General features: G+C 33.8%; 4 protein-coding genes and 2 pseudogenes across 5 annotated transcripts; 2 read left to right on the top strand and 4 right to left on the bottom strand.

Moving 5' to 3' along the window:
• Nucleotides 1-91: 91 nt before the first annotated feature.
• LOC114193664 (laccase-4-like) lies at nucleotides 92-2,948 on the bottom strand. The gene is made up of 6 exons (XM_028083549.2): nucleotides 2,771-2,948; nucleotides 2,501-2,652; nucleotides 2,165-2,409; nucleotides 1,914-2,042; nucleotides 777-1,694; nucleotides 92-513 (listed from the first exon to the last, which is right to left on the bottom strand). The coding sequence occupies exons 1-6, from the start codon at nucleotides 2,855-2,857 to the stop codon at nucleotides 383-385; spliced, it is 1,662 nt and encodes a 553-aa protein (XP_027939350.1). The 5' UTR covers nucleotides 2,858-2,948; the 3' UTR covers nucleotides 92-382.
• Nucleotides 2,949-4,632: 1,684 nt separating this feature from the next.
• LOC114195131 (lachrymatory-factor synthase-like) lies at nucleotides 4,633-5,368 on the bottom strand (annotated as a pseudogene).
• Nucleotides 5,369-8,774: 3,406 nt separating this feature from the next.
• LOC114194684 (uncharacterized) lies at nucleotides 8,775-13,797 on the top strand. The gene is made up of 9 exons (XM_028085048.2): nucleotides 8,775-9,199; nucleotides 9,352-9,567; nucleotides 9,655-9,837; nucleotides 10,045-10,266; nucleotides 10,606-10,722; nucleotides 10,819-10,962; nucleotides 11,623-11,724; nucleotides 12,011-12,079; nucleotides 13,198-13,797. The coding sequence occupies exons 1-9, from the start codon at nucleotides 8,870-8,872 to the stop codon at nucleotides 13,426-13,428; spliced, it is 1,614 nt and encodes a 537-aa protein (XP_027940849.1). The 5' UTR covers nucleotides 8,775-8,869; the 3' UTR covers nucleotides 13,429-13,797.
• Nucleotides 13,798-14,644: 847 nt separating this feature from the next.
• LOC114193121 (uncharacterized protein At2g39920-like) lies at nucleotides 14,645-17,445 on the top strand (annotated as a pseudogene). Its single transcript, XR_014984177.1, has 6 exons — nucleotides 14,645-14,960; nucleotides 15,138-15,327; nucleotides 15,413-15,569; nucleotides 15,644-16,091; nucleotides 16,511-16,696; nucleotides 17,091-17,445. The product of XR_014984177.1 is annotated as an uncharacterized protein At2g39920-like (transcript).
• Nucleotides 17,446-18,855: 1,410 nt separating this feature from the next.
• On the bottom strand, nucleotides 18,856-20,367 carry LOC114195130 (putative glucan endo-1,3-beta-glucosidase A6). The gene has a single exon (XM_028085521.2). The coding sequence runs from the start codon at nucleotides 20,152-20,154 to the stop codon at nucleotides 19,042-19,044; it is 1,113 nt and encodes a 370-aa protein (XP_027941322.1). The 5' UTR covers nucleotides 20,155-20,367; the 3' UTR covers nucleotides 18,856-19,041.
• Nucleotides 20,368-22,114: 1,747 nt separating this feature from the next.
• LOC114195216 (putative sugar phosphate/phosphate translocator At3g11320) lies at nucleotides 22,115-25,946 on the bottom strand. Its single transcript, XM_028085609.2, has 4 exons — nucleotides 25,195-25,946; nucleotides 23,932-24,035; nucleotides 23,601-23,829; nucleotides 22,115-22,767 (listed from the first exon to the last, which is right to left on the bottom strand). The coding sequence occupies exons 1-4, from the start codon at nucleotides 25,633-25,635 to the stop codon at nucleotides 22,621-22,623; spliced, it is 921 nt and encodes a 306-aa protein (XP_027941410.1). The 5' UTR covers nucleotides 25,636-25,946; the 3' UTR covers nucleotides 22,115-22,620.
• Between the last annotated feature and the right edge of the window lie 917 nt (nucleotides 25,947-26,863).

The following is a 26,863-nucleotide window of genomic DNA, read 5'->3' as shown; positions in this document are numbered from 1 at the left end:
TCTGCCATCCAAGCAAAAGCTGCCAACATAAACTACCGAAATCCCAAAGGTCTTTCTTTTGATGCAAAAGATGGTGCTGAAGTTGAACATATTAAAAAAAACAACATTAAAATTCTAGAAATCCATTTCAACAATTCGAAGTTTTATCAACCACATTCATCACATTTTGTGAACCCCTAAACTGACAATAGAAAAAAAAAAAACAGCTTTGAATTATCTACAGCAAATATTTTATTGATTTCTGCTACAAATCCAACTTCACAAACTGCCATAAACAACTTGATGTGTTCCCCTTGGGTGGTGACATCACCTCTCCAGTGTAATAATGTACACTCTCGTTGTCTCTCAGATTCCAAATTTCGTTCCTTTTTCTTCAGAAACTTTAGCACTTTGGAAGGTCGTTGGGAGGTGGAAACGTGGACTCGTGGGGACCCTTGCCGTTGTCTACTATGAATGCCATCTTCAGTCCCCATGTGGTGTGTACTTCTAAATGGCAATGCAGGAACCAAACACCTTCACAGTTCACACATTATAAACATCAATTTAGGCAACAGGAACTACATGTTGATAACAAAGTTTAATTTTCACGTATGGTAACTGTAATAGATTTTACAAATATCAACAAACTCACTGTATATACAGTTATTTCCGATTCATCGGTACTGTAAAACCTTCTATGCTGATATACTATTTAGTCTCTGTCATAATTATGCATAATAATTGCATGGGAACTTTTTGAAACACAAACAAAAACACAGAAAGTGATCAGAAACTACCTGGGTTATTTGCCCTGAATCTGATTGCTGCCCATCCACCATTGGGTACCCCGATTGTGTTTCTCTCAACTGGGTCAACAAGATTAAAGGCTAATGGATCCTTCTCTGGGTCAAAGTTCCCTAGCCCCTGCCCTACGACAAAGAAATTGTAGCCATGCAAATGAAAGGGGTGATTTTCAGGAGCTATCATTGCAGTGCCCTGGAGAATAATTTGAACTGTTGAACCGAAATTCAATCTGTACAGTCTTGTGCCATTATTGGTCTGAATATTTGCCGGTTGAGTACCAGTATAATTAAAAACAATAGGAGGGTATGCAGGGAAATCATCTGTAAAAACACCCCTGACGTTGTAGTAATGTGCTTCAAGAAGTGATGTTGTCGGCAACAAAAAGGTGATATTGTTAATAGCAGACACAAGCCTGCTCCCAGTGAGACACGTGTCGCATGGGTTAAGGCCAACGGTTATGGCAAAGAAAAGGGAGTGGTCAACGGTTAATGGAACTCTTGCAGGGTATTCTTTGGAGTTAAGGCTTCTTAGGGAATCAATGAAGTGAGTTGTTAAAGGAGTTGCATTCAGTGCAGGAATGGTGGTTAGAGTTGTTGTGGGATAAGGTGGTGTGGTTTTGTAGCGAAGTGTAGCAATGGAAGTAACGTTGTCAAAGCCTATGGGGGCATCCATGAATGGAGTAACTGCTATTAAGTACTTTCCAACACCTTTGTCAGCGGACAATAAAACATTGGTGGTTTGGCCAGGACTCATGAATATTGTGTCTGTCTGAAAAGGTTTAACGTAGGATGCATCTGCTTCAACCACTGTTAGCTTGTGCCCCGCAATTTTGAAGAAGAGTTCATCGTTCAAGGCAGCGTTTATGATGCGCAGAAGATAGGTCTTGCCACTTTCGACATGTAGAGTGTAACCTGCACAGTTTGATTAAGCTCTGTATTTCACCATCTGTCAAAACATCCTGAAACTGTTTCTTTCTCTTTTGTATTTTTACTTTAGCTATAACATGATTGATACTATAGTATAGCTAATTTTTGTTTTACATTCTTAAAACTTACATAAAAAGTAACGAATATCATTGTTGTTAATATTAAATTATTGAAAAAGAAATAGCTAGTGTATAATATCAGTACCCCTAGAATTGCAACCAGGAAGTGGTCCTGTATGACCATTGATGGTATGAGCATCGGATATGTTGGGTGGAAGACCAGAACTTTCAGCCTGATTCAGCACTGCTTCAACGTCTGATTTCCACCATTCACCTGCAAATTATAAAAATCAAAGTTAATACAAAAGAATGATTAAATTTCATATTTTTAAAACAGATATTAAAGCCAATTTTGTCCAAGAGACAAAATACATTTTATCATATCATGAAACTCACCAAGAATGATTATCTTTTCTTTATCTGGTTTGGGAAATGGATAAGAAATGCCTCGTTTAGGTAATATAACAATGGCACCATACATTGTGGCTCTTAACCAAGTGATGTGTGCATGCCAGAGAAGTGTGCCTCTTTGACCTGTGATGGTGAAGTTGTACACAAAGCTCTGCCCTGGCTGAATCGGACATTGTGTGACATATGCTGGCCCATCAGACCATCCACTTCGAAGCTGTTTGATTCCATGCCTGTCATGTTTCAAAGTTTATGATGCAGTAAATTTTTCTGTTGCCAACTTTCTCAGTTTCATGCTATTTATTTAGGTGTAAAAATTCTCACCAGTGGATTGTAATATTGTACTTAACATGGTTAGTGACCCTTACAAGTACAGTATCATCTTCCCTTGCATAGAGAGTTGGCCCTGGACATTGTCCATTGACTGTGACCAATGATTTCGTGGAGCAAAGCTTTGTGGTATTCTTCAAGATCACCTGTCACATTGACCAACATTAACTGCTAATCATGATTTATGATATTGTTTTTATCGTAAGAGTAGAACTTTCAGTAATTTTCACTTGTGTTGGACACTGTCACATAGGAAGTACTTACACTAAACTTGTAATGACGCACCAAGGATTGAACAAATGGTGAGAATGAAAGAGCCACCAGAAAAATTGCCAGAAGGCGTGACTCCATTCACTTGAGAAGTTAATGTGTTTGTTTTGTGTGTTTCTTCAATTCTTACTTTTGGCCCTTGTTTGTCTCCTTTCTTTTGAATACTAACACAGGACCAAGCAACCTTATAATGGAACAAACTATGATGCTATGTCGTTTTACAAGAGGTAGGTGACTATAAAATAATGCTAGTCATGTATTTTAAGCGTTACAAAGTTTTCTTGCATGCTACACAATGTCGCTCTTAGTTGTCCACTTCGATGTAAGACATTTATGTTATTTTCAGCCGACAGAAACCCTCTGAATTGAAAAATACTTCTCAGCTAAAAATACTTTCTTTTTCTAATTATCAAAAGCATGTTTTATAAATTTTCTTACCCATCTTTTTCCCATGTTGAAGGTCTAATCCTCTCTTCCAGAAGATACACCATGCACTGTTGAACTGCCGCAGCGGGTGATGATGATTCATTGATTCACATTTAGAGAGAGACTTTAACATGTCATCAACATGAAATTTTTATGGTTGGGCTATGATTTTCAGCTCATCCACTTCACCCTTGATTGGATGTTTCAAAGGGTAAGGAGAGCACAGACAATTACACGCACAATCTTGTGCTGTCAAAACCAACTAAATGATTCAAATGGCGCATCTTTTTCAATGTGGTTTTTATGATTGTTTGTCAAAAGATGCTGCGTTTGTACTTCATTAAAATCACTTCGATGCCAAGATGTTCAAATCTCACATTTTTGGCGTTGTTAAATAATGCTCAATCCTTCCCAACTCTTAAGATTGGAATTGAAGATTTTGATTCATCAACACTGCTAAAAGGGTTATCTTCATACCTCACATATTTGGTAATCAATTCACGGTTAAGGGATTTTAACTGTTTTCTTGTGTAGATTTGAAATGTGAACTAAGAAGTTTGGTTGAAAGAGATGCCATCTCCTTTCTAACAGTTAAAACGAACACATTACACAGCCACTTGCATTGGGATATGTATGCTGCAAGATTAAATGCAGACACAGAAGAAAAGGTACCAACCAACGCATTAAGCATATTACCCAATAGTTCAATTGCCTTCATTCAGTAAGCAAAGTAAAAGGGGACCCAGGAGTTAAAAATAGGGGAATAACAAGGTAAAAGACAAATTATTGTCTGTTCAACATGAAGTTTATCCACAACCACACATGGTTTAGGAGTAAACCATGACATTTTGTAAAAGACAAAATTTTTATACCACACTAATTGCAAGACTATTTAGTTCTTTGCTGGTGATATCATTTGCACTTTGATTTTTTTTATTATTCAGTCTTCGTAAATGTTTATGTAAGTCATAGAACTTCTGAACTAAAAGGACATGAAAGGGCACAATGTTTCATATGTTGAAGTTAAGGAAGTTCTTTCACAGAATAAGGTGAGTAAATTCCTTTACAAGTAAACAGTTGGCCACACCCCAAGTTGAAGCCCTGAGAAAATGACACAGAGCCCTTTCGCATAACTTATATATAAAAAAAAATAGTTGAGACAATCACACTAGAAACATGTTAATGACTGTATTATATGACTTTCAACAGCAAAATTATCCAAACCAGTCCAACAACAAAGTAATTGAACCCCTGCAAGATTGTAATATATTTTGAAAAACTAATTTGTGCAGAAAGTACATGAAGGAGTGTGTAATTGACTCCTTCTACTTCAATTATGACTCGAAATTTTTGTCTTAAGGAGAAAGAAAAGGGTGAAGATTGACCCCACTTTCATGTATACGAACTGAAAAGAAGCTAAACGATGTTCACTATGCAGGTGAAACATTTCTTGAAGCAGATACTATGGCACCCTCGATCTTATTGATGCAAGATTTGTACAGAAATCCAAGATAATCCACTATGCTGTCCTCAGATACATCTTCCAAAGGGTTTATCTGGAAAGACCACTGAATAAGAGTTGATTGATCGCCATAATGAACTAGTTTTAGTGAGTTTATAGATCCATCTAAACCTACATTGCTAGCTTCCATTACGTAAACATAGGTATACGATGATGAGTCCATCGAAATCAACCTCTCCCTGATCCATGACCTTTCTCCGTCTTGTTGAGGAAACATGAAACCTGAAACTAATCTAACATAACCCGGTTCATCTTCATCTCCGGCCAGAGCGGTGCATGTTTCCACCATTGGCATCCATTGAGGTAGTCTTTTAGTTTCAGAGACCAAGCTCCAAACCTTGTCAATGGGTGCACAAACTATGCCACCAACTGAACCATGCCATTTACCATTTCCCACTTCAATAGCCTGCACACATGAATGAAGACTAAAGTAATCTCTAACTACAACAAAAAAATGTGGCAACCTTGTACTGAATCAATATGCACTTAACTTGAAAGAAGGAATTAAATATATAATATTTCAAAAGTGTACGTAAATTGCAAAGGGAAGACGCATACACATACCATGTTTATCTTTATGATCTTATCCTGTTGAATTTATTGGAAAGATCTTTTTAAAATGTAAGTGCATATAGCTTACACATACTAGGCTGAAAGTTGTGTTGAAAACAGCACGAAAGTTAGATTTCTAATGCAAAAAATTCTTATAGTTATAAAATATGAATGCAGCATCTATCCCACCAAGCAATCGAGATATCCAAGACAAATTGTCGTGTTCTTTCGAGAAAGAGAAAAAAAAAAAAAAACAGTGCCGATGATAACATTTTGAACTGATAATCCTAGGTCAGACTTAGATGTTTCCGCCTAAATTATTAAAATTGTCACACTTTTGTGATATTGTAGGCATATCTTACGGAGCATAATATTATTTCCTTTCCTGTATCTTGTATATTTCGTTTTTGCTTTACAGTGGCCTTTTTGTTTTTTTGGGATCGACTTTAACTAAAATGTGTAAAGATGAGTTCATTGATTATTTTTTTTTTAAATGGATCAAGTCATTAGGGTAGAGAACGATATTAAAAATGAAGTCGTCTTTCACTTAACATGTTATTCTTTTTTTTTTTTAAGTGAAACCGTACTCTAAAAGACCGATTTCTATTTATAAAAAGGTGAAGTCGTCTTCTTACATGAAACTTCACTTTTTTCTTTTTACATTGAAGTTTTAAATTTTTATTTTACCTTCCTCTTAAATGCAAAATTTAAATTGTCTTGACTAGCAACGATTTCCTTTAAATGCAAATTAAAGTCATCCTGACATTTTTCAATTTGTACTTAATATACATTAAAACCAGTTGTCAAAGATTTTCATTCAATGTTTATTTAATTCTCTATGAATATCACAAATAAAAAGCTGGATAAGAGAATATCACAAATAAAAAGCTGGATGCCATTAAATATGCATCAATAAAGTAAAATAAAAATTTAAAACTTCAACATTAAAATTAAAAAGAAAATTGAAGAGTAAACTAGTCATGTACGAGGACGACTTCACTTTTCATATGAATAAAAATCGGCCTCCCACAGCACGATTTCACCTTTAAAAAAAAAAAATAACCGGTGGATGAAAGACGACTTCACTTTTAGTGTTATCCTCTACCCTGACGATTTCACCCCATTTTACAAAAAATATTTCAACGAACCTATTTTTACAAATTTTATTTAAAATCAACAAAAAAAAAAGCCCTTTATAGTACTTTACATCCCAGTTTCTAAAATCATGACATAAGTGTTTATAAATTTTCATGAGGAGTTGTTATCAATTGTGTTGGGAATCCTAGATATGGTGTAACGAAGGTATAAGAATGACACAATTGAGCTACTCGTGGTCATGATTGATTTTGACAGAGGAAGAGTGTAATTTAGTAAGGGACTTCGGAGATTATTAAGAATCCAAATACAACTCCAAGACTCATAAAATTACTATATTAAGGATTAAAGTTAGTAGTGGTGTCATTCTTTTACTGGAATTTAACTTAAGTCTTATTTCTATTATATCTTTATAATTTATAATAAATTCCAGAAAACCATCAAATTGTATCTCTATAGAATAAAATAATTTTTATAGATAGAGGTTAAATTGAATTAGATAAATAATTGAACTACAAATATAATAAAACTATTACTGTAATTATTATATAATAAAACTATTATTGTAATTATTATTTTTATCTTGAGATAAAATTGTTATTGTTAAGGGATAATCGAATAAAATGGATAGAGAGTGATGTTATTCATTCTCTTACAAAGATTTAATTTAAGTTTGAATAATGATATTTTTATCCACTTTTTTAATTCACTTTTAACTTATCACTCTAATCATTTTTAAATTATCACATCACACTATTAAAAGAAAAATTTAAAATAAATAATTACAAAATAATTGAAGCGATAGATAAAAAGTGGATCAAAATGTCATTATTTAATTTTAAGTTTTATTAATATTGTATCTTAATGATAAAATTCAGAAAATTCATTGAATTGTATAGAATAATTATTTTCTATTAATAGTGAGGTTAAATTGAATTAAATAAATAATAGAACTAAATATGATAAAACTTTATTGTTAATTAAAGAATAAGATTGAAAAAAAATATATATATATGAAAAAAGAGAATCAATATATAAATATAGATATAGATTATACTTAAAATACTGTATGATGTATTTAATATATTTGTAAAATACTTTAGGTATTTTATAACCACTTAATCACCTTTTGTTTTTGTATATTATATTATATTATTATAATAAATTATCTTAAGAATAATTATCACATTATTATTTATAAACTCCAAGTCATAGTTATTATATTATATTTACATTACAGTTAGTCGCTTTACTTGAAAAGTTTAAAGATTTTATTTAATTAACTACAGTTGAATTCGTTGAATATGTTCGATAAAAAAACAATTATAGATATTTAGTTATAAGTCCAAACTTCTAAACATGAAGACTGGATGGACTACACTCATTCAACCCAAGTTCATTAATATATTCGGTTATCATTACCTTTCTATTATATTTTTATTATTTTTTATTTTATATATATATATATATATATATATATATATATATATATATATATATATATATATATATATATATATATTCACTCGATACTAACTACTTATACTCATACTTTTATGGATTTAAGCATTATAAACTCTTTTGCGGTAACTTTCTTTTTTTTTTACTTCTCTAAAAGCTCGATTTAAGCATTATAGCTGACTGACCTCGAAAATTGTCTAAAAAACAGTAAAATTATACATTTAATTAATGACTCACTCAGTGGATTAACACATAAAATTGTATGTTAGGATAATTATTCGTACTCTTGTTTTAGCGAATAGCCAGGCTATGATGATTTTGGGCCTTATCTGTAAGTCCACTTCAGACCTATAATTTAGCCTTCCAGATTATTTTTTTTCTAATCTTTCAAGATTTCAAAGGTCGCTCAGTATTTCTTTATTTATTAAGACTGATTAGGAATAAATGTATAGAATAATAAAGCTAAGAATTTGCATATGAGTTGTACAAGTATATACTTATTTTATATAATTAAAATTTACAATAAACTCATAGTTTTAAATATAAAATTGTTGTGTAGGTTATGCTAGTATTTTAATTTGTACAATTTCCACGACAAATATTTAACATATAAAACATATACCTTTTAAATATATAATTTATATTGATAAATAAATGATTTCAAAACATGAGATAAATAGTTTATATTAAATTTATTTTTAATTGTTATTTTGTAAAAGCATTGAAGTTAAATTTAAAAACGATAAGTTGAAAATAAAAGGTTAATTAAGTTTTTTTTTTTGCACATCATTAAAGAAAATATTTCTAAAATCATTCTCATCCAAAAGTAATTCTTAGAAACAAGACTATTATTTAAGGATTAAAAACTTACTTAAGGGTAGAAAAACATATTCAAAGTATATTTTAACAGCATTAGTGAATAATTTAATTTGTTAATTGCTGTGTAGTGTTTGTGTGTGTTTTCCTAAGAAGACGAAGAAGAGAGTCTGAGTGTGACTGCGTGAGGGGTTTTCGCGTTTCTTCCTCCAAAGCCTTTCATGGAGTTCGCGGCACTCTCTAGCGCTGCCCAACTTGGGAGCTTCAACCCTCTTAGAACCAAACTTCAAAGTTCAGCACAACACAACCCTCTTCAATTTTCCTATGCTTCTTTCCCTTCTTCCTTTCCCAGAGTTTGCTCCTGCAAAGCCATCCTCAGCACCCACACACCCACCTCCACCCACAAAATGTTTGGACTCCAATCAGATGATTTTGAACTCTCTGCTTTGACGGCGTTGTCCCCATTGGATGGTCGTTATTGGGGCAAAGTCAAGGAACTGTCTCCTTATTTGAGTGAATCTGCCTTAATCTACTTTCGGGTTCTTGTTGAGGTATTCTCTTGTGATTCCCCTCTTTCTTGAGACCCTTTTGATTAAAGAACTCTTTTTTTTTGTTTTTTGTTTTGAACTTTTTATTCAGGGTGTTATTGTTTTCTAACGTTGGATATGTTGATTCAAACTTTTGTTTTATTGTTTCCTGTTAGATAAAATGGTTGCTGCAGCTGTCTGTGATTCCTGAAATTGTTGAGGTTCCCAGTTTCAGTGAGAGTGCCAAGACTTTCCTACAAAGCCTGATTGATGACTTTAGTATTGATGATGCCTTGGAGGTTAAAAACATTGAGAGGGTCACAAATCATGATGTCAAAGCGGTGGAGTACTTCTTGAAACAGAAATGTCAATCCAATGCTGAAGTGGCTAAGGTTGAGGTTCACTTCGTGTGTTTCTTTTGCTAGGCTATGCTCTGCTTTAGTTCTGATGGATTATGTTATTCTAAAACCCTTTTGCAGGTGCTTGAGTTTTTCCACTTTGCTTGCACATCTGAGGATATAAATAATCTTGCCCATGCCTTGATGCTGAAGGAATCAATCAATTCTGTAATGTTTCCTGTCATGGATAAAATAATCAAAGCTTTGTGTGACATGGCTAAAGATAATGCACATGTTCCAATGCTTTCTAGGACTCATGGGCAGGTATGTTCATTTGTGCATTTGGGCTATTTCAAATAATAATGTTAGTTTTTTGTTAGCAGAAGAATTCAACCTACGACCTATTCCTCTCACCCTCCCTTCTATTTTGCAATTCATTAGTGTTTATAGTTCTTTCACTCTATCAGTTATTAGTTCTTCATTGTTAAGCAGTCATGATTGAACTTTGCAATTTTTTTGCCTACTCACCAGCCAGCTTCACCAACTACTTTGGGCAAGGAACTGGCTATCTTTGCTGTAAGATTAAGCAGAGAAAGGAAGGATCTATCTCAGATTGAGATATTGGGGAAATTTGCTGGTGCAGTTGGAAATTACAACGCACATGTTGTTGCATATCCCAATGTTAACTGGCCTCAGGTTGCCGAACAGTTTGTACATTCTCTTGGATTAAGTTTTAATCCTTACGTTGCTCAGGTATGTTTTTAACTTATTTTAAATTTTTTACCTGTTGAAGTTTGCCACATTTATGCAATTTATTTAAAAGTAAATAAAAAACTCTTGTGGCTGTCAGCAGCCATATAAAATTTGTAGACGTCTGTTATCGTTATTGGTATGTCTCCGTTTACATTGTTTTGAAAAAATTTGTGGATTGTTAATGGCTCTCGATTTTGTTTTGCTTAGCTCTATTGTTATAACAATATCGTGAGTACTCATAATCAAAGTTGAGTTGAAGTATTATTTAACGATCATCTGATCCCTTGAAATGATAACTTAATGTATAGTGCTGATAATATTACTCTACTTTGTTAACAGATTGAAACCCATGACTACATGGCAAAGCTTTTTCAGTCGCTCATTCGGTTCAATAATATATTAATTGACTTTGATAGAGATGTATGGGGCTATATATCTTTGAGCTACTTTAAGCAGGTGAGTTTTCTCATGTAGTAGCTATAACTAGGGTAGTGTTATAGTTCAGAGCAAAAATGATGTTTTTTTTTCCATTTTTGAATTTTCTTTATGCAGATTACTAAGGCTGGGGAAATTGGGTCATCAACTATGCCTCACAAAGTTAATCCTATTGATTTTGAGAACAGTGAAGGTAATCTAGGTGTAGCTAATGGAGTTCTGTCTCATCTGAGCATGAAGTTGCCGATTTCACGTTGGCAGGCAAGATCTTCCGTAGTTTTTTTTTTTTTTTTTTTTCTGGAATTGTTATTATTCTAAACTATGATGTCAAGAGGATTTTACTAATATATCTTCTGGAATTTTTTTGTTACAATTTTCTGTACCCATCACACACAGCTGAGATATTGTAATGTATAGTGCAATTTGGCTATCTACTCTAAAAGGAATTTCATCTATACTAAAGGATGATTTAAAATATTCTTTTCTTTTTCTTTTCAGTTTCTTTCGCCAATTTTTAAGAAATATGTTCAAAAGTTATATAAGCTTTAATTGTTAAATGAAAATGAATTGAAGGAGAACTGTTGAACTTATCTTCCCCTACTTTATTAATCAGTCTCATTCAGTGCAAGAATTCTATTCAACTGTTTCATTGCTCTGTTTCCATTATTTCAAAATAGAGGCTTCAGGAACTGACATGACATAATTCTGTTTTATGAGACTTGTTAAGTTGCTTTATCTATTGAACATTACAATTTTGTATATTTCGAAGTTACTTTTCATTGTCTCAAAATCTTACTATTCAGAAACCTTGTTTTAATCTGTTGATCTTTGAGCATAATTTAGTGACAATTACAGTCTAATTGTGATAGCTCTTGGAAATAATTGTTATTTGCTATAGTCATTTTTTTTCTTTTTCTGCAGAGGGACTTGACTGATTCAACTGTCATAAGGAACATCCCTATAGGTATCGGTCATTCTCTTCTTGCCTACAAAAGCACACTTCAAGGAATGGGGAAGCTTCAGGTATTTAGCACAACATAGGATTTACGTTGCTTTTCTCCTACTATTGCATAATTATCATTTTTCTAATGGAAATACAACATTATTAGATGATGTGTTTTAGTTATCTCAACTGTTAGTTTCACCTATAGTATGTTGTTATCTATAAGAAGGATGAACATGTAAAGTTCCTGTCACTGACTCTTTTCATAACTATGTAGCAAGTTTCTCAGATGTTCTATTAAATCTAGAGAAAAGATAGTAGGTTTTGGTATTTTCATTGAGGTTTATTGTAACATTTTAATTCTAGGTTAATGAAGCTCGCTTGAGGGAAGACTTGAACCAGTGCTGGGAGGTGCTTGCTGAACCAATACAGACTGTAAGTATATGCTTCTGGCTTTATATTACTATTTAGTTTAATCTTTTTTATTTTATATTGAATTCTATTCATTATTTACTTGATACAGTTTAAGTAGAACAAAAGAAGTAAATTATTCTTTTAACTTCATTCTCTGAAGATAATACAGTTTTCTAGTTAATGTGCTTTGGGAGAAGAAAGGCGTGCTCAATCTGTATCTAAGAATTAAATGTTGCCTAAACATGTCAAAGAAATATAATCCTTAAAATGTTTGTGCACAAAAAAAATTAAAGATATACTAAATCTTGTAGAAGATCAATGTGCCAGTTTTTGCTTTCAGTCTTAGATTTGCTGTTATCTGTTTGGAACTCTGAATAGAAAACAGAGAAAAGGAAAGAGAGAATGTATTTCTCGATTGATTGGAAAAGAACAGAACAAAAGAGAGAGAACCGTTCTCTGAAGGTTTTTCCTTCAAAAAGAGATGATACTCAATTTGCAGATGATAACAGATCTTAATGAATTCCCTTCCCTTCTGCCTATTTATTTATGGCATGGCACCACTACTCTAAATTTCTAACTATCCTAACTCTTCCCCACAGTCCTAAAAGTGCCATTCCCTAGATTTCAAGTTTGAAGAGGAGAGTAATAAAGGTATGATTTGATTACATCAAATAGGAAAATATCTTAACAAATATTTCTCACTATAAATTATTGATTCTTTTTTATTATTCAATAAATAAATAAAAGTACAATACACAATTACAAGCAATTATTTCCATATCCTCTCACTTGATACTTTGCTTCTACATCCACCTTTCTAGCTGTTGTTTGATATCTTCTATTCCTTCGGCCTTCCCTCATTTTAGAGGTCCACCCTCCACTCGACCCTTTCCTTATTTTTCACCCTATTCTACTGTACAAATATTTGTTGAATTTTCAGTAGTTTGTGCAGTCCGTGCTTCAATTTTGAAATACTGACTAGTAGGAATGATGCTGCAACCCGTGAGACTTGGTTTCTTGTTGATTTCATCTCCAGCCGCTGCAACATTGGTTTAATGAGTTGTTCCTCAATGAATGTTGCTTGTTGTCATTCCCTTAAAAATTTGTACTAATATAATCATTTTGCAAATTTTATTTAGGTTATGCGAAGATATGGTGTTCCCGAGCCTTATGAGAAGCTAAAAGAACTAACCAGAGGGAGAGCCGTTAACAAAGAGAGCATAAGAGACTTCATTGAAGGCTTAGATATTCCAGAAGAAGCAAAGACGAATCTGTTGAAGTTAACACCTGACACTTATGTTGGAGCAGCTGTTGAATTGGCCAGAACAGTAGAAAATGTGGTGAACATTGTGAATGGATCGAATATTTAGTAAACAAGTGATCGAAGCAGTTTTCTGATTTGTCAATTAGTTTATGAGACTCTTGGGAAGACAATTTTGCATCCTCGCCGTCCATTCACACCATGTGGTTATTATTAGTTGATATATGAAGTCTAAAATAAGATGTTCCATTTGAAAAAAGAGAGAAAGGACATGAACTTCCCTTTACAAAACCATTTTGGTATAGAATGATATCAAGGATTTTGTAACAATCGGAACTTGTACTGTAGGAGTTTGAAGTGCCAGACCTGAATAATAACAGGTCTGATGAAATACATAAAGACCTGAATATTAGCTTTTTGCCCCGTTTCCTGTTGTGGGTATATCACTCTATGGAGTCCATAATGGCCATTTTTTAAATCTCTAAAGTATTTTACTTGCATTTATATGTATATATATATAGTGTGTATATGAAAATTGTTAGGTTGACTTTGTAAAATTTAAATAGTCAACATTACTATTACTCATTAATTCAGATTCGTTGTGCTTAATTTGTTTTCTTAAATGATAAATCTTAAAAGCGTGTTATGTTAGAGATAAAGGAGAATATTAGTTGATAATTTTAACTGAGAAAGGTAAGCATTGTCTATCTGTCTTTCAGATTGCCTTCTGATTTGATTGCTCCAAGCTACGACGTCACTATTTTACATTATTTAGTTTATCTATTTATTATTAATTTTACTATTATTCTTGTTATTGTTTAATTATTAAGTGGGCCTTCGGAATCTGGAATCTTGCTAGCCACTACCAACTTTAACCCCACACCATTCTGACTCCTGTGCCAAGTGGGGCTGAGTCCCTCATTTTCAGAGGTGAATGCAACTATTCAACAATATATCGCACGTTCTCACAACCTCGTATAGTAAATTAATCCTCTGAATACTTTGTTTTGTGTTTAAAATTTGGTTAGCGTTTTAATACACTTCTCCTAATGTTAAATATCCCAATATTCTCCTCACTTTCTTTTACTATAGTTGTGTTGTGCTTAAATTGGTGAATACGTTTTCATTACGCTATTCGGTGGATAGAATAGAACAGAATAATGATTTCAGAAGGGTACACCCATGTTCTGGAAAATGACAGAGTATGAAAACAATTTGAAGTAGTGTTACAATTTGATTGGTAATTGACTGTGTTTGGTTATACACCTTAATTGTTTAAACGACCAAAAACAAACAAAGGATAAAGAAAAGAAGACTCATTATATTAGAGTGACTTCACTCCTCCTTAGTCCAAGTTATCTCTCTCCTCAAACATGGAAAGACATGTTTAATAAATGAATAAACTAAACATTACAATGTCCAAATAACCTTCCTGTGGAATTATTGATCTATCTATTGTTTCAGTCAATTGTTTCCTTCCATGATTCACTTTGCGTATCATAATGTCTTTCTTGGGTGCTACTTTCTCTCACTGTCTTCCCGAATCACCAATTTAACAATACACATTCAGATGACGAAATCTGAAAAGATTTGATTTTTGAAGTTAACTGGGATGCAACAAACTGAAACACCGTTCTTTGGGTCAGTTTCTACTCCCTCTTTCATCTTTGTTTTGAGCCGATTAGTGTTATTTGTTGCGTTCTGTGTGATCGGAAGCCAGGTTGGTTAGGAGCTTGTGGATACCCAGATCGTGTGCCCGCTGAATGTTTTATTTTATATTCTTTAATTTGAAAGGGTTGTTTTTATATTCTGTTATAGGATCAGGTGATTCAGTGGTGGGAAATTCTCATGGAAAAAGAAAGGGGAATTGTTGAACAGTTATTTGGGCTCATGAGTGATAGCTTCTTCCCCGTCTCCTCATCCCTTTCTATTAAAATGTTTCATTGTCAAAAAACTTGGGAAGGGATAGAAACAAAGCAAAAAGAAAAGATGTTCCCTGTATTTACTTGTAAGTTTTGGTTATGTCAAAAGTGGAGTGCTTAGCAATCATCTTTGTCACTGTTGTTGGACCTGATATCACTCAAAATTTTCAGGATGCCCCTTTGATTTCTAGTACTTGAAGCAAACAGTTGGTGGGTGCTGCTTTAACTGGATTTTAGAATTGATATTAGCGGCAGCTTGAAGTTATGTCTGCTTATGGCCATCAAATGGAGCAGATGTATTCTGCTCACACTCTCTCTGGTGGTTCTGGTATGTAATAGAAGCTTTGTCACTTCAACTTACTATTTGGATGATTATTTATCCTATTTCTTTCCCTGTTACAGAGTTGAGGAGGAGCAGTTTTGTGCTGGAATCAGGATTCTACATCACATCCATTGTTGCAACTATCCTTGTTTCTGCATTAGCCGCTGCAGGACTTTTATTAATTACTTTGTTGGTTTCACTGGCAATGATGCTGCAATCTTGTCAAAGTAGTCATGCTGGAATTACTGAGCTTCGGAATATAAATGACGAGTATAACTACTGCAAGGTTTATTCTCTGCATGCCAAGCTCAATAACTTGGAAGAACATAACTTTCCTAGCCTCTGCAAGGACCTTGCCATACGGTATATCAAGGGAGGTCAATATGCTAGAGACTTGGATTCAACCAAATCTGTAATGGAGGACTATTTCAACTCTGTTCAACCATCAGATGACGATCTTGATGTGGTGTTGATAGACATAGATGGAATCGTTTCCCCAAATCTTCATTCTTCTACTTTGCTGCAAAGGTAATCTTATCATCCACCTTATCCTCCCTGTGTATGAGGCCATAATTTCTCTGAAAGGAATCTTACATCTATTGGTTCAGTTTTGGGTATTTGTAAGAGAAATTCTTATTTCTTTGAAGAAATACTTTTGCTGGGAAATTCTTGAAGTGACATGTAATCTCAATCTTGATGAACTTTGTCTTTTATTGTGTTACTTAACTCACCTTTATGTTCCTCAATTGTTGATGGTATAAAAATTGAATCATGACCAGCTGGAATTATGGTGTTCAAAATTTTTATGCAAATTTTTTGTCACTCCAACTTGCATCTGTTATGCAACCCTTTCGTTATGTATTTTTAAGTTGTTCATCAGCTCTGCACATATTTTTAGCAGTAACCTGACATGGTTTTCTTTTGATGTGGTTTTCATGATACAACAGCAATGACAATTGTATCATAGAGGCAAAGAATTTAAAACGCATGTTTGTTTTAAGATTATACATGAAGCTTCAAGCTGGTGGATGGTCCATAATTTTGTTATCAAGAGAGCATGGAGAACACCAAAATGTCACCATCAATCATCTTCTCTCTGCTGGCTTTAGAGGCTGGTCTTCCTTGATGATGAGGTATTCTGATTTTATTTATTTTTTCCTTTTAGTTATCATGGATAATGATTAAAGGAGGATCTCAAATTCTGTTTCTTTGGAATCTAAACCTCACTTTGAAAGAATCTACCCTTCTCTTACTTTTATCTCATGTGAATTCCCAGATGGTTTCAGTGCTTAGTTAAGTTAGCACAGACATCTTACCACTCTTATCAACAATATGTGAATGTTCCAGTTTCTAATTTCTCCTTGATTAATTCTATAACCATGTTTAAAATTGTTGGTCTTATACTAGGTTTTATCTTAGAAACAAACAATCTCTTTCCCTCCAAAACAATAGCTGATTCCTCTTTAGCTATACCATACTTAAGAACTTCCATCTTAAGGAACCAATGTATGATCTATGTTTTTGCAGAGATGATGCAGATTCTTCCAAAGGGAATGAGTTTTTTTCTAGACAAAGGAATGTGATAGAAACGAAGGGATTCCGCATAAAAAGTGTCATCAGCACTGAAATGGATGCTTTGATTGTTGGTGATAGAGGAATAAGAGTTTTTTTGCTTCCGGATCCTATATTTGACAAGTTTGAACTGCAAAGAAGAACATAGAAGCTGGATTTTAGTTTCATATCCTACACTATACGACTATTGATTTGTTTTTTTACAAGGTTTAATTCTCTGCATCTCCCATTTGTTCATATTAAGGATATTGTAATCACATGTCATTTTCGGTCAAAGGATGATAGAGAGTGAAAATATAATTTTTCTGGAGATATGTGCTGTCAATTTTTTTTATTATATTACTACTGTTATTATTATTATTATTATTATTATTATTATTATTATTATATATATATATTTAAGAAGTAAGTATATATAAAAAACAAAATAATTCTTTAATTTTTTTGAAGTTCTTTTTCCTTAAAAAAAAAGATAAGAAGGAAAAGGAACCTCCTTTTTCTTTTGTTTGGTACCTCCGTATTTTTAGTTATAATTTTAAAAATGAAATCTAATTCTTCTCCGGAATAAAAACTGACAAGGGAGTTCTTAGATGATTCTCAAATAAAGTTCTCCTAAAAGTATCTATTCATAGGATAAATTCGTTCAAACGTGTTTATACATATTTAAACTTTAAAATAAAATATTAGATCCTATATTTCAATTTTTAATTTATTTTAATTTTAATATCTGATTTTAATTTAATTAAATTTTAATACTTATTGAATATATCATGTGTCAAATTATAAGTTTATCATGTGTGAAAATTGAACTCATATGTTTCCTTAAATTTCTTTTGATTTTAACAATTGTTGACATACGACATTTGCAAACGATTCATCAAACAAAATGTAAAAGAAAAAGTTAAATATAAATAATTAATTATTAATTAAATTTAAATATTAAATATATTTAATTATATTTTTAATCTCTACATTTTGAAATAAATTCTATTTTAATTCTTCGTATTCAGAAAAGTTTATTTTAAATGTATTAAATTAAATATATTGGAAATAGTCAAACAATGCATTGGATTTGTCCTATGTTCTCTTCTGGATATTCACATCTCAATCCTTATCCTTTCATTAAATATTTGTACAAACTTCATCACACTTTAATGTCAATTAGGTTTGCGTTTTTGTCATGCATCAATCTCTCAATATTTTCTACAAATCATTTGATTAGTATATTTTCACTTGAAATTATTTGTTGATTCTTAATTAGTTAACTCATCACTGTTTTCATTTGTAATATCAGATTTGAAAAACTAAATGGTCAGACTTGGGAATCCGTTTCAATAAACATAAATTTAAACTCAGTTTAGGAAGTTGTTAATCAATTTTATTTGAATAGAGTGATCCATTTTTTGTGAAAACACGTATATGGCCCAAAATATTAGACCGTAGCTAGATGGTAATTTTGGAAGATAAATTCTAAATAAAATTGGTATGTATTTTTAATTAATTTAAAAATCAATTAAAGTGTGAAAACTATATAAAAAATAAATAATAAATAATAAAACATATAATTATTTTAAACGTAAAATGAATATTTTTTACAATAAAAAGTTTACACGTAAAATTATATTTAAAACATTAATATTTTAATTATATGTATCGTATTTTTATATATTCTTATATTGTTAAAGGAAATTTATCGGGATATTATTTTTTAAAAGGGTGTAAAAAGTATTATTTTTGTATCACAATACTAAAGAGAAATCAGCGTTCATACAACAATCTCTATGATGACATACAAAAGAAGTAATCAACAAACACAAAACGCAAGAACAAATCTAATTATCCCCACGTCAGTCTCTGCATGAAGAAATTCTACAACAAAAACAGCACAACTGAACCGATAACAAAGTCACGTAATAACGAAAATCAAGAAAACGATGATCACCGCCACGCGAACAGGCGAAGAAGCAAGAGAGGAAGAGGAGAAATCCACGCGGTACTTGGCAGTTCCGTTGGCGTAGAGAACCCCCCAACTCCTCCCTGTTCCTTCGTCCTTATCGAACATCTCGTACACGAAAACCTCGCGCACACCGTCCTTCAGCAACGGCGTTCCCATGCCGGACTTCAGGTGTTTCACGAGGCCCTTCAGATAAATCCCGGCGTAGCCCAGGTTGGCGTCGAACTCGTTGCCGAGGTTGCTAAAGCTAGGCCAGCCGGTTTCCGTCACGACGAGGGGGATGGTCTCGTAGCCGGCGACAGCGAGGGCGGAGACAACGGCGTCGACCATGACGTCGAAGAGGTTGCGGTAGCGGACGCCGGTGGTGAAGTCGTCGCGGAAGTTGAAGGGGTATTCTTGGAAGAGCGCGATGCCGAGGGGGATCTCGGGGTTCAAACGGTAGAGGTTGTAAGGGTAGAGGTTGATCAAGAAGGAGGAATCTGTATCCTGCAAGAATTGGAGGAGAGGACCGAAGAGTGTGACCCCTGGGGGTTCTTGAAACTGTGCGTTTGAGGGCGGGAACGGGGATGACAGGGCGGTGACGAAGGAGAATGACGTGGACACCTTGATCTTGCGGATGCCGAGTACGCGGAGAGACACGTGGACGTTGGAGATTGCCGGGATGAGGTCGTTGAGGGATTCCGGGTGCACGTCGGGGAAGGCGTTGCCTACCGAGATGGTGGTGATTTTGACACGTGGATAGAATGGGACGACGTGGGTGTAGAGCCAGGACTCTGCTACGGAGCGGTTTTGGGCGATTTGCGAGACCATGTAGTTGGGAATGGTGAGGAAGAGCGTCGTGTTCGTGTAGAGGAGGCTCCGGGTGATGGACGGGTCCGCGTTTTCCAGCCGGAGCGATCTCGCCTTCAGCTGCCGGAGGCCACCGGAGATGCGCTCCACCTCCTGGGAGTGGTGGTTGGAGGAGCCGCTTGGGGCGGAGTAGGTGACGCCGATGCAGGGGTGGGGGAGGGCGTGAGGGAGGAGGCAGAGAAACCAGAGAGCCACGGAGAAGAAGAAGCGCAACATGGTTGTTGCGGAGAAACAATGGAACAGAAAATTAGTTAGAGAGGGTTTCAAGTTTTAAAATGTGGCGGGATCTATAGTTTTTCCTCTTTCTTTCTTCTCCTGTTGCTACCTGCATACATTTACACTCACCATAGTTTAATTTGCTTTTCCGGAATTTGATTACATCAAGATTAAATAAATAACCCAGTTCTTCACAATTCATTGAAATTGGTTTTAGTATCTCAATCTTTTTGTACAGATTTTTCTTTCTTTTTTCAGGTGCAGTACCTCAAGTAATATAACACCATATATAATCTTAGAAGCTTCTAGATGTTTTGGTATTTTCTATTTTTGTTAGTCCTCTAAATGACTAAATGTGACTAGTGAGACTTTGTATTTTTGTCAAGCTATTTTTTAAGAGTGTTTCAACGTATTTAAAATTTCTTGAAATAATGAAATTTCCTGTATATCGATATTTCATTTAGCAAATAGTTTATTCTTTTCGTTTAGTAGTTAAAAACAGATTCATTGCAAAAAAAGTGTAGGACTATTTATTTAGTTCACTTTTCCTTGTCTTTTCGTCAACTACTGAAATTACTTGTTCAATCTCTTAAAAATTGCAGGAATCTAGAAGAATGAATTGTTGCATAAGATATTATAACAAACAACTTTGTACAATCTGAGTGCATGTTGAAGTTTCTCTGCAACTAAACTGTCCAAAAAGATATTTATCTTTCACTTTGTCAACTGGGTTGTTTCAATTGATGTAGAAGCTGAAGTTGTTATAAATTAAAGGTCTTAAAATCTACATTACATTTGAAAGTGGTGGGGGTATGTTTGGTGAACATCTAAGAGACGAAAGATATGTCTTTTATTAGCACTTAACGAAAAGACCAAGACTTGTAACAAAAACGGTCGATGTTCAGTTGTGTGGTTGGTTTAGTTTCATGTTTTCGGAACATTTTTCTTCATTCTCAAAATTTTGTTTTCTATTTCAATGATTCCTGCTTTTCTTTGAAGTTGGCAATGGCTGAAACGTATAAAAATTTCAACAAGAAGGGATAAGTATATGGAAAATAAGGTTATTCGATTGCTATTATGACATTACACTTCCAACGATTATGTTGAATATATTTTGGATTAGTTTTCGATTTTAACTTCTAAGTTCTTACTTCTGGCCCCATTATTCATGATGATCTTCATGTTTAAGTTCAACAATTATTCCTCCGTGGAAGATGTTCTTTACGGTAAGCCTCACTATGAACAACTCTTCAATGAGACAGACTCTTTGAAGAAGAACTTCCAGTCTCATATGTTCGTGATTTTTGAATTGGTGCCTCATTAAATGGTGATAATTTCAATTTGAACAGCTATCAAGCAAGCTGACAAAACAACTCTAAACTGGTAACTACCTTGAATTTTCCTTTTTGAAACTTCGTTTGGAATGAGCAATTTATAATATGGGTCTACGGAATTGGGTGTTTCTGCTTACTGTTGATGATACCTGTTGGTTATTCTAGACGAGGGTCCCCCAGTAAAGTTGCTAGCATGTTTTCTGGGACCCAAGAAAGGTGTTCGAGAAGATAGTATTCAGAAATCTCATTAACACCTTAGTTGCATATTGGTTATGAGTGACAAGTGTTCGTTGTTGAGGCCCTAAGCAAATGGATCTGTTTCAATATTTAATATCTTGAAAACTAGTTGTAATGTCGCGTGCTTTGTAAGTGACCAAAATATGTGGCATTCGCGTACGTTTCTAAAAATTGCGGGGTTTAGTAGAAAGCTCTTTGTCTCCTTTGGAGATAACAAGAAATGAACTTCAAAATGAAAATTCAAAATGAAGAAAGCTACACTTGCAAAATCAGGGCTACTAAGAAGGAACAAAAATAAAGTGATGACTGATCTATTCATGTGTATGATGCCGTTGGGTTATGGCCCTTGAAATTATTTTTATAAATAAAGTCAATCCAGATTCTGAATATACTTGTAAAATAAAAAGGATATATGGCTACATTCTAACACATAATGAACAAAAGTTGTATAATTTCCTAGTTTGAAAGACTATAGAATCCCCTCAACCCTCATTAAGAAAAAAACATTACACACTACACATTTTTTTGGGATAGGTAATACAGAACTGTTGCTATGAGAAAAACCACGAACTTTATCATCAATAAACAAATGTAAACAACAAATGAGCAGAGGATCCAATTCTACAACTCTTTCTTCAAAGAGATCGATCAGTCACTTATTGAAACTTTGTACTGTGGGCTATTTCTGCACAGCTGCTAATACGGTAACCGTTTAATGAGGCTTTCCATGTGGGGGTAAAAAAATTGTATATATAGTCTGAAACATCCGGATTCTGGTCACAATCATGCTAACAAATTTGCCTCACGGAATCTCGAGGTTGTCCCCACAGGGATGAAGACAAATATAGGGAATTCATTGCTGACTTCCCAAATCTCATGAATGACAGCATCTGTATCACTTGCTTCGCTTTTTGGCTTCACTATAAAGAACTACTCCAAGGACTGTGAATGAATAACCCATCATTCCAGTGACTGACACTGGGTTTCTAAATATCAGAATTGAAACTACTACTGCTACAGCACCTTTAGCATTCCCAAGTACCTGCAAGAGCCGAATCTCGGATTAGTTCTTAGAGCATGAACATAACATAAGTTTGTGCAAGTATCAAGTCCTGGACTGTTTATCCAGTTATCCTCACTTGAATCAAATTCCTTTGACCTTTCACGAATCCAAAAGAATACGGTGTTACACACCCGTTTACGAAAATGCCAACAAACAAATTTTTAAATCTGCATTTCCACGGAAAAACACCCCTAAACAACAACTCTTATAGTTCTTCATAAACTATATATCTATAATGAACTTAGCCAAGATATCTCTAATGAACTGAATCAATATCATCTGAAATGTCACTGAACAGTTAACTCGGATTAAATTTTACAGAGAAATTCAGTAAATAGTTTGGCATCATAAGAACTAGACCCCCGTGCCCTGAAAGATAGCAGTATTTGAAAATAGTGCCCCGGCACTAGTTTTAAAGATCCAATAGAAAATATTCATCACCAATCCTTGAACTACTTATGAAACGGAAACTGGAAAACTAAGTGCTTGGAAATTTTGAGGAACTCTACACTAGTTAACTAGACAGTCTAGAAACTTAGATGACCCTAGGTAAATGTGTTTCCAAATAATTTATTCTTAAAGAAATGAAAAACAATAATAATAAGGCGCCTAGAGAAATAACAACACGAAAATGAAGGCACTAAAGAACATATGGAAACGAATAAATTAAAACAAAAAAAAAAAACAAGAAATTAGATAAATAATAACATTTTGACGACAAACTTGTGTGTTACAGCAGATGCGTTCATTGAGTAAAATATCAAAGTTTGCAAAGAAAAGGACGTATGCCTTTATAAATAAGTGAGGCATACCTGCAGGGTAAGAGCACTGGTATGTTTGGTGACCAAGAAATTGGTCAGGTTGACAAGATAAGCAAGTGCTGAATTAAATAGCAGATACCAAATGATCTTCACATCATCTCTGGCAAGAGCCAATGTAATGCCAATCACATTTTCTTCCATTATTAGTGTAGCAGGGAGAAGGAAAACAACAGCAATTGGAGCCATGTAAAGAAGAAGGTTCATAGAATTCAGCTTCTCTCTGGTACACGAAAGAAACGTATCAGTATATATTTAATATAATATAATCTGGCCACTGAAGAAAACATAGTAATGAACTAAATAGCATGTTCATTATACATACCCTTCAGAAGAAAGTAAAATTCCTTGCAACACGGATTTTAAGGCTCGTGCAGCTGTAGCTGCAATACATACTATGAATCCAAATAAATGGAAGCTCGGTTCACCCTATAAGCGAAGAAAACAAAGAACAAGTACATCAGAAGCTATAGATTATTTTTGTTTTATACTCATCAATAAAAATACATAAGAGGGAGAAAAAAATATTTGCCAATGCTTAATCTGTCCCTCGCCGACAGTTGATTTTGATTCAACAGCAATTAAAACTTCTAAAGTCATGAAAAAAATTCCCAGTTTGTAAAAAGAATCAATCAGCAAGCTGGGGACAGCAAATAAGAATAATGAAAACCAAGAATGCTACACAACATGAACGAAACAAGTTTTTATTTATAACCGGAAATATCACATGTAAAGCAACGATACCTCTGCTTCTCAAACAAACCTAACCAAACATTTTCTTAAATAAAGTAACTACAGAAGAGATTCTGATGTACAATCCGAGCAATATAACAGTTTCATGAAAAGTACAAAATTCCCCAATGGAGCTGCATAACCCTACATCCTACCGAATTGAAAATAAAATATTTCTAAAAGTCACAATATTTTTCGATAGTGCCGACCAGTGCAACCAATCAAAAACTCTAACTTAACATAATAGAGTGACTAGCATGAATCAAAGAGCGTTAATACTGTAATCTAGTAACAAACTGTGATACATGATAGGTGTACTGACTTTTAGAAAAACTATCTTAAAAACCACAACAACTAACTATAATTTCTAATTAAGTGCCAGAATTGAAGATTACACACTATAAACCAAAAGAAGAATCATGCTCGATAAGACTTTATAATATCACCCACTCAAAAACCATCCTGTATAAGACTTTTGAAGTAATTAATATAAAATTTTAAAAACTTCACACACGGTAAGTTCTGGAATTGGACGAAGGGCATGACTAAACAAGATTTTTGTTCTTTATTTTAATAATGATTCCAATAATAGTACTCTCCTATGTTAAAGTCGTGGAGGTCTTGTCTGCAAGTGTCGGTGCTATAATTGCCTAACATTTATAAATAGATGTTCGTAAAACCGCGTTCAGAAAGAAATAATATTTTTTGTTAATTTCTGACAGACTAAAAGCAAAGCGATAATTAAGATAATTTTTCTATAAAATTAAAAAAAGCGCGAGAGGAGTAGGAAGAAAAATAAAATAAATAAATAAAATAAAATACGAAATAAGTTAGATTGGGAATTGCGACGCGTTACCCCGCTGGCAATGACGACGCCGGCGACAACGGGGACGAGGGTGAGGTAGGTGAGCCAGGCCTCTCTCTTGAAGGTGATGAGATAGGCGAAGACGGCGGTGAAGAAGGGGGTGGTGGCGCCGATGGCCTGGTTGAAGGAGACGGGGAGGTAGCGGAGGGAGACGTTGCCGAAGACGACGGAGACGCAGAAGACGAGGCTGAGAGCGGCGATCTTGAGGAACTGGAGGCGGGATCGTATGGTCTGCATGGGAACGAGCTTTAGCCAGGCGATGGCGATGTAACTGAAGAGGGAGCAAGCGGTCATGTGGCACATGGTGAGGAATATAGGGTACTTGAAGCCATAGTTACTGAGAAGATACTTGTTGAGGAGCAAAACCCCAATGTTGGTGGCGTACCAGGCGGAGACCAGAGCTATGGTGAAGAAACGGCTCCCACCCTTCATTCTGTGACGGAGAGAGCGTGGATCTGAGAACCTTCCGCCTAAAATTCCCTTCCATCAATCTCACAACCCACTCCTTCCTCCATCGCCACCACCGTTTCACTGATTTGATTTGATTTGATTTGATTTGATTGATTGATTCCAATGTTCCAATCGAGAGTGAGGGACTGTTTGTTTGTGCTCAAAACCCAGGAACTGATTTTATGAATGGATGCCAAAGGCAAAGCGCGTAAACAAACAGGTCCTTACTGCGTTCCTCCTTCGCTTCCCTGTGCTTTCTTTTATTCCCTTTTATTTCTTATTCTTTTTATTTTCACTGTCACCAAATGTAATATCAATCAACACGGTGGTTGGTCATTTTGTTTAAAAGAAAATAGCATTAATGTAATTAAATTTTGGCGACAATTATTTCTTATTTATTTTTAGTTACTATTCTGTGTATTATCCTCATTATTCTTAACCGACTTAATTTGTCGTATAATAAAATAATCTTTTACATGTAAGAAAAAGCAAGGATGAGAATTGCAGATTGGACTCTGGAGATGGATATTTTCAACGTTCACATTGATGTGGGTGTACACCGGAAACCTACTCTCCGTACTGGTCGGAAATTAATTTTTAACGGATTCTGATTTTAATAATTAGGTTTGACTATTTTAAGAAATGTTTGGATTATATTTTTTTTATTTTTCTTTCATTTGCTAATCTGGCAGGATTAATATACATCGAATCATATAAAAAAATATATAAATAGGTATAATATTAAATTAATTCTAATTTAATCATCATTAATATAAATGTATTTTATTTAAAAGACAAAGATGTTAAAAATAATTATGTTTTAATATTGTTAAAATTAAATATAATTAAATATAAAAATATTTAAATTAACAGAACAATTAGAAAAAAAATAGTGTTAAACATTTAAAAAAATTATAAAAAAAAAAACAATTATGTAAAATGTTTTAGCAGAGATCTTATAAATTTCAAAGTCATTCTTTTGTACGAGTGTTTTGTTTAAAATTTTAAAAAATCATTTTTATCTTTATAAAATTTGTTATATGCATTTATACTATCTTAATTAATGTATTTAATTATTTTAACTTTCAATATAAAAATAAAGAACTAAGACAGATTAATTATTCTTAATCAGTATCCTAAGTACATTGGTTAGATTTTTTTTTACTTAAAACAATGGTGTGATAACAAAAAAAATACTTAATAGGTAATA

The sequence above is a fragment of the Vigna unguiculata genome, chromosome 8 (genome assembly GCF_037176805.1).
Source record: "Vigna unguiculata cultivar grain cowpea cultivar isolate G323 ecotype 2 chromosome 8, ASM3717680v1, whole genome shotgun sequence".
In the NCBI taxonomy this organism is placed as follows: Eukaryota; Viridiplantae; Streptophyta; class Magnoliopsida; order Fabales; family Fabaceae; genus Vigna; species Vigna unguiculata.
Note: the sequence above shows the minus strand (reverse complement) of the source record. Positions and strands in the feature narration are given on the sequence as shown.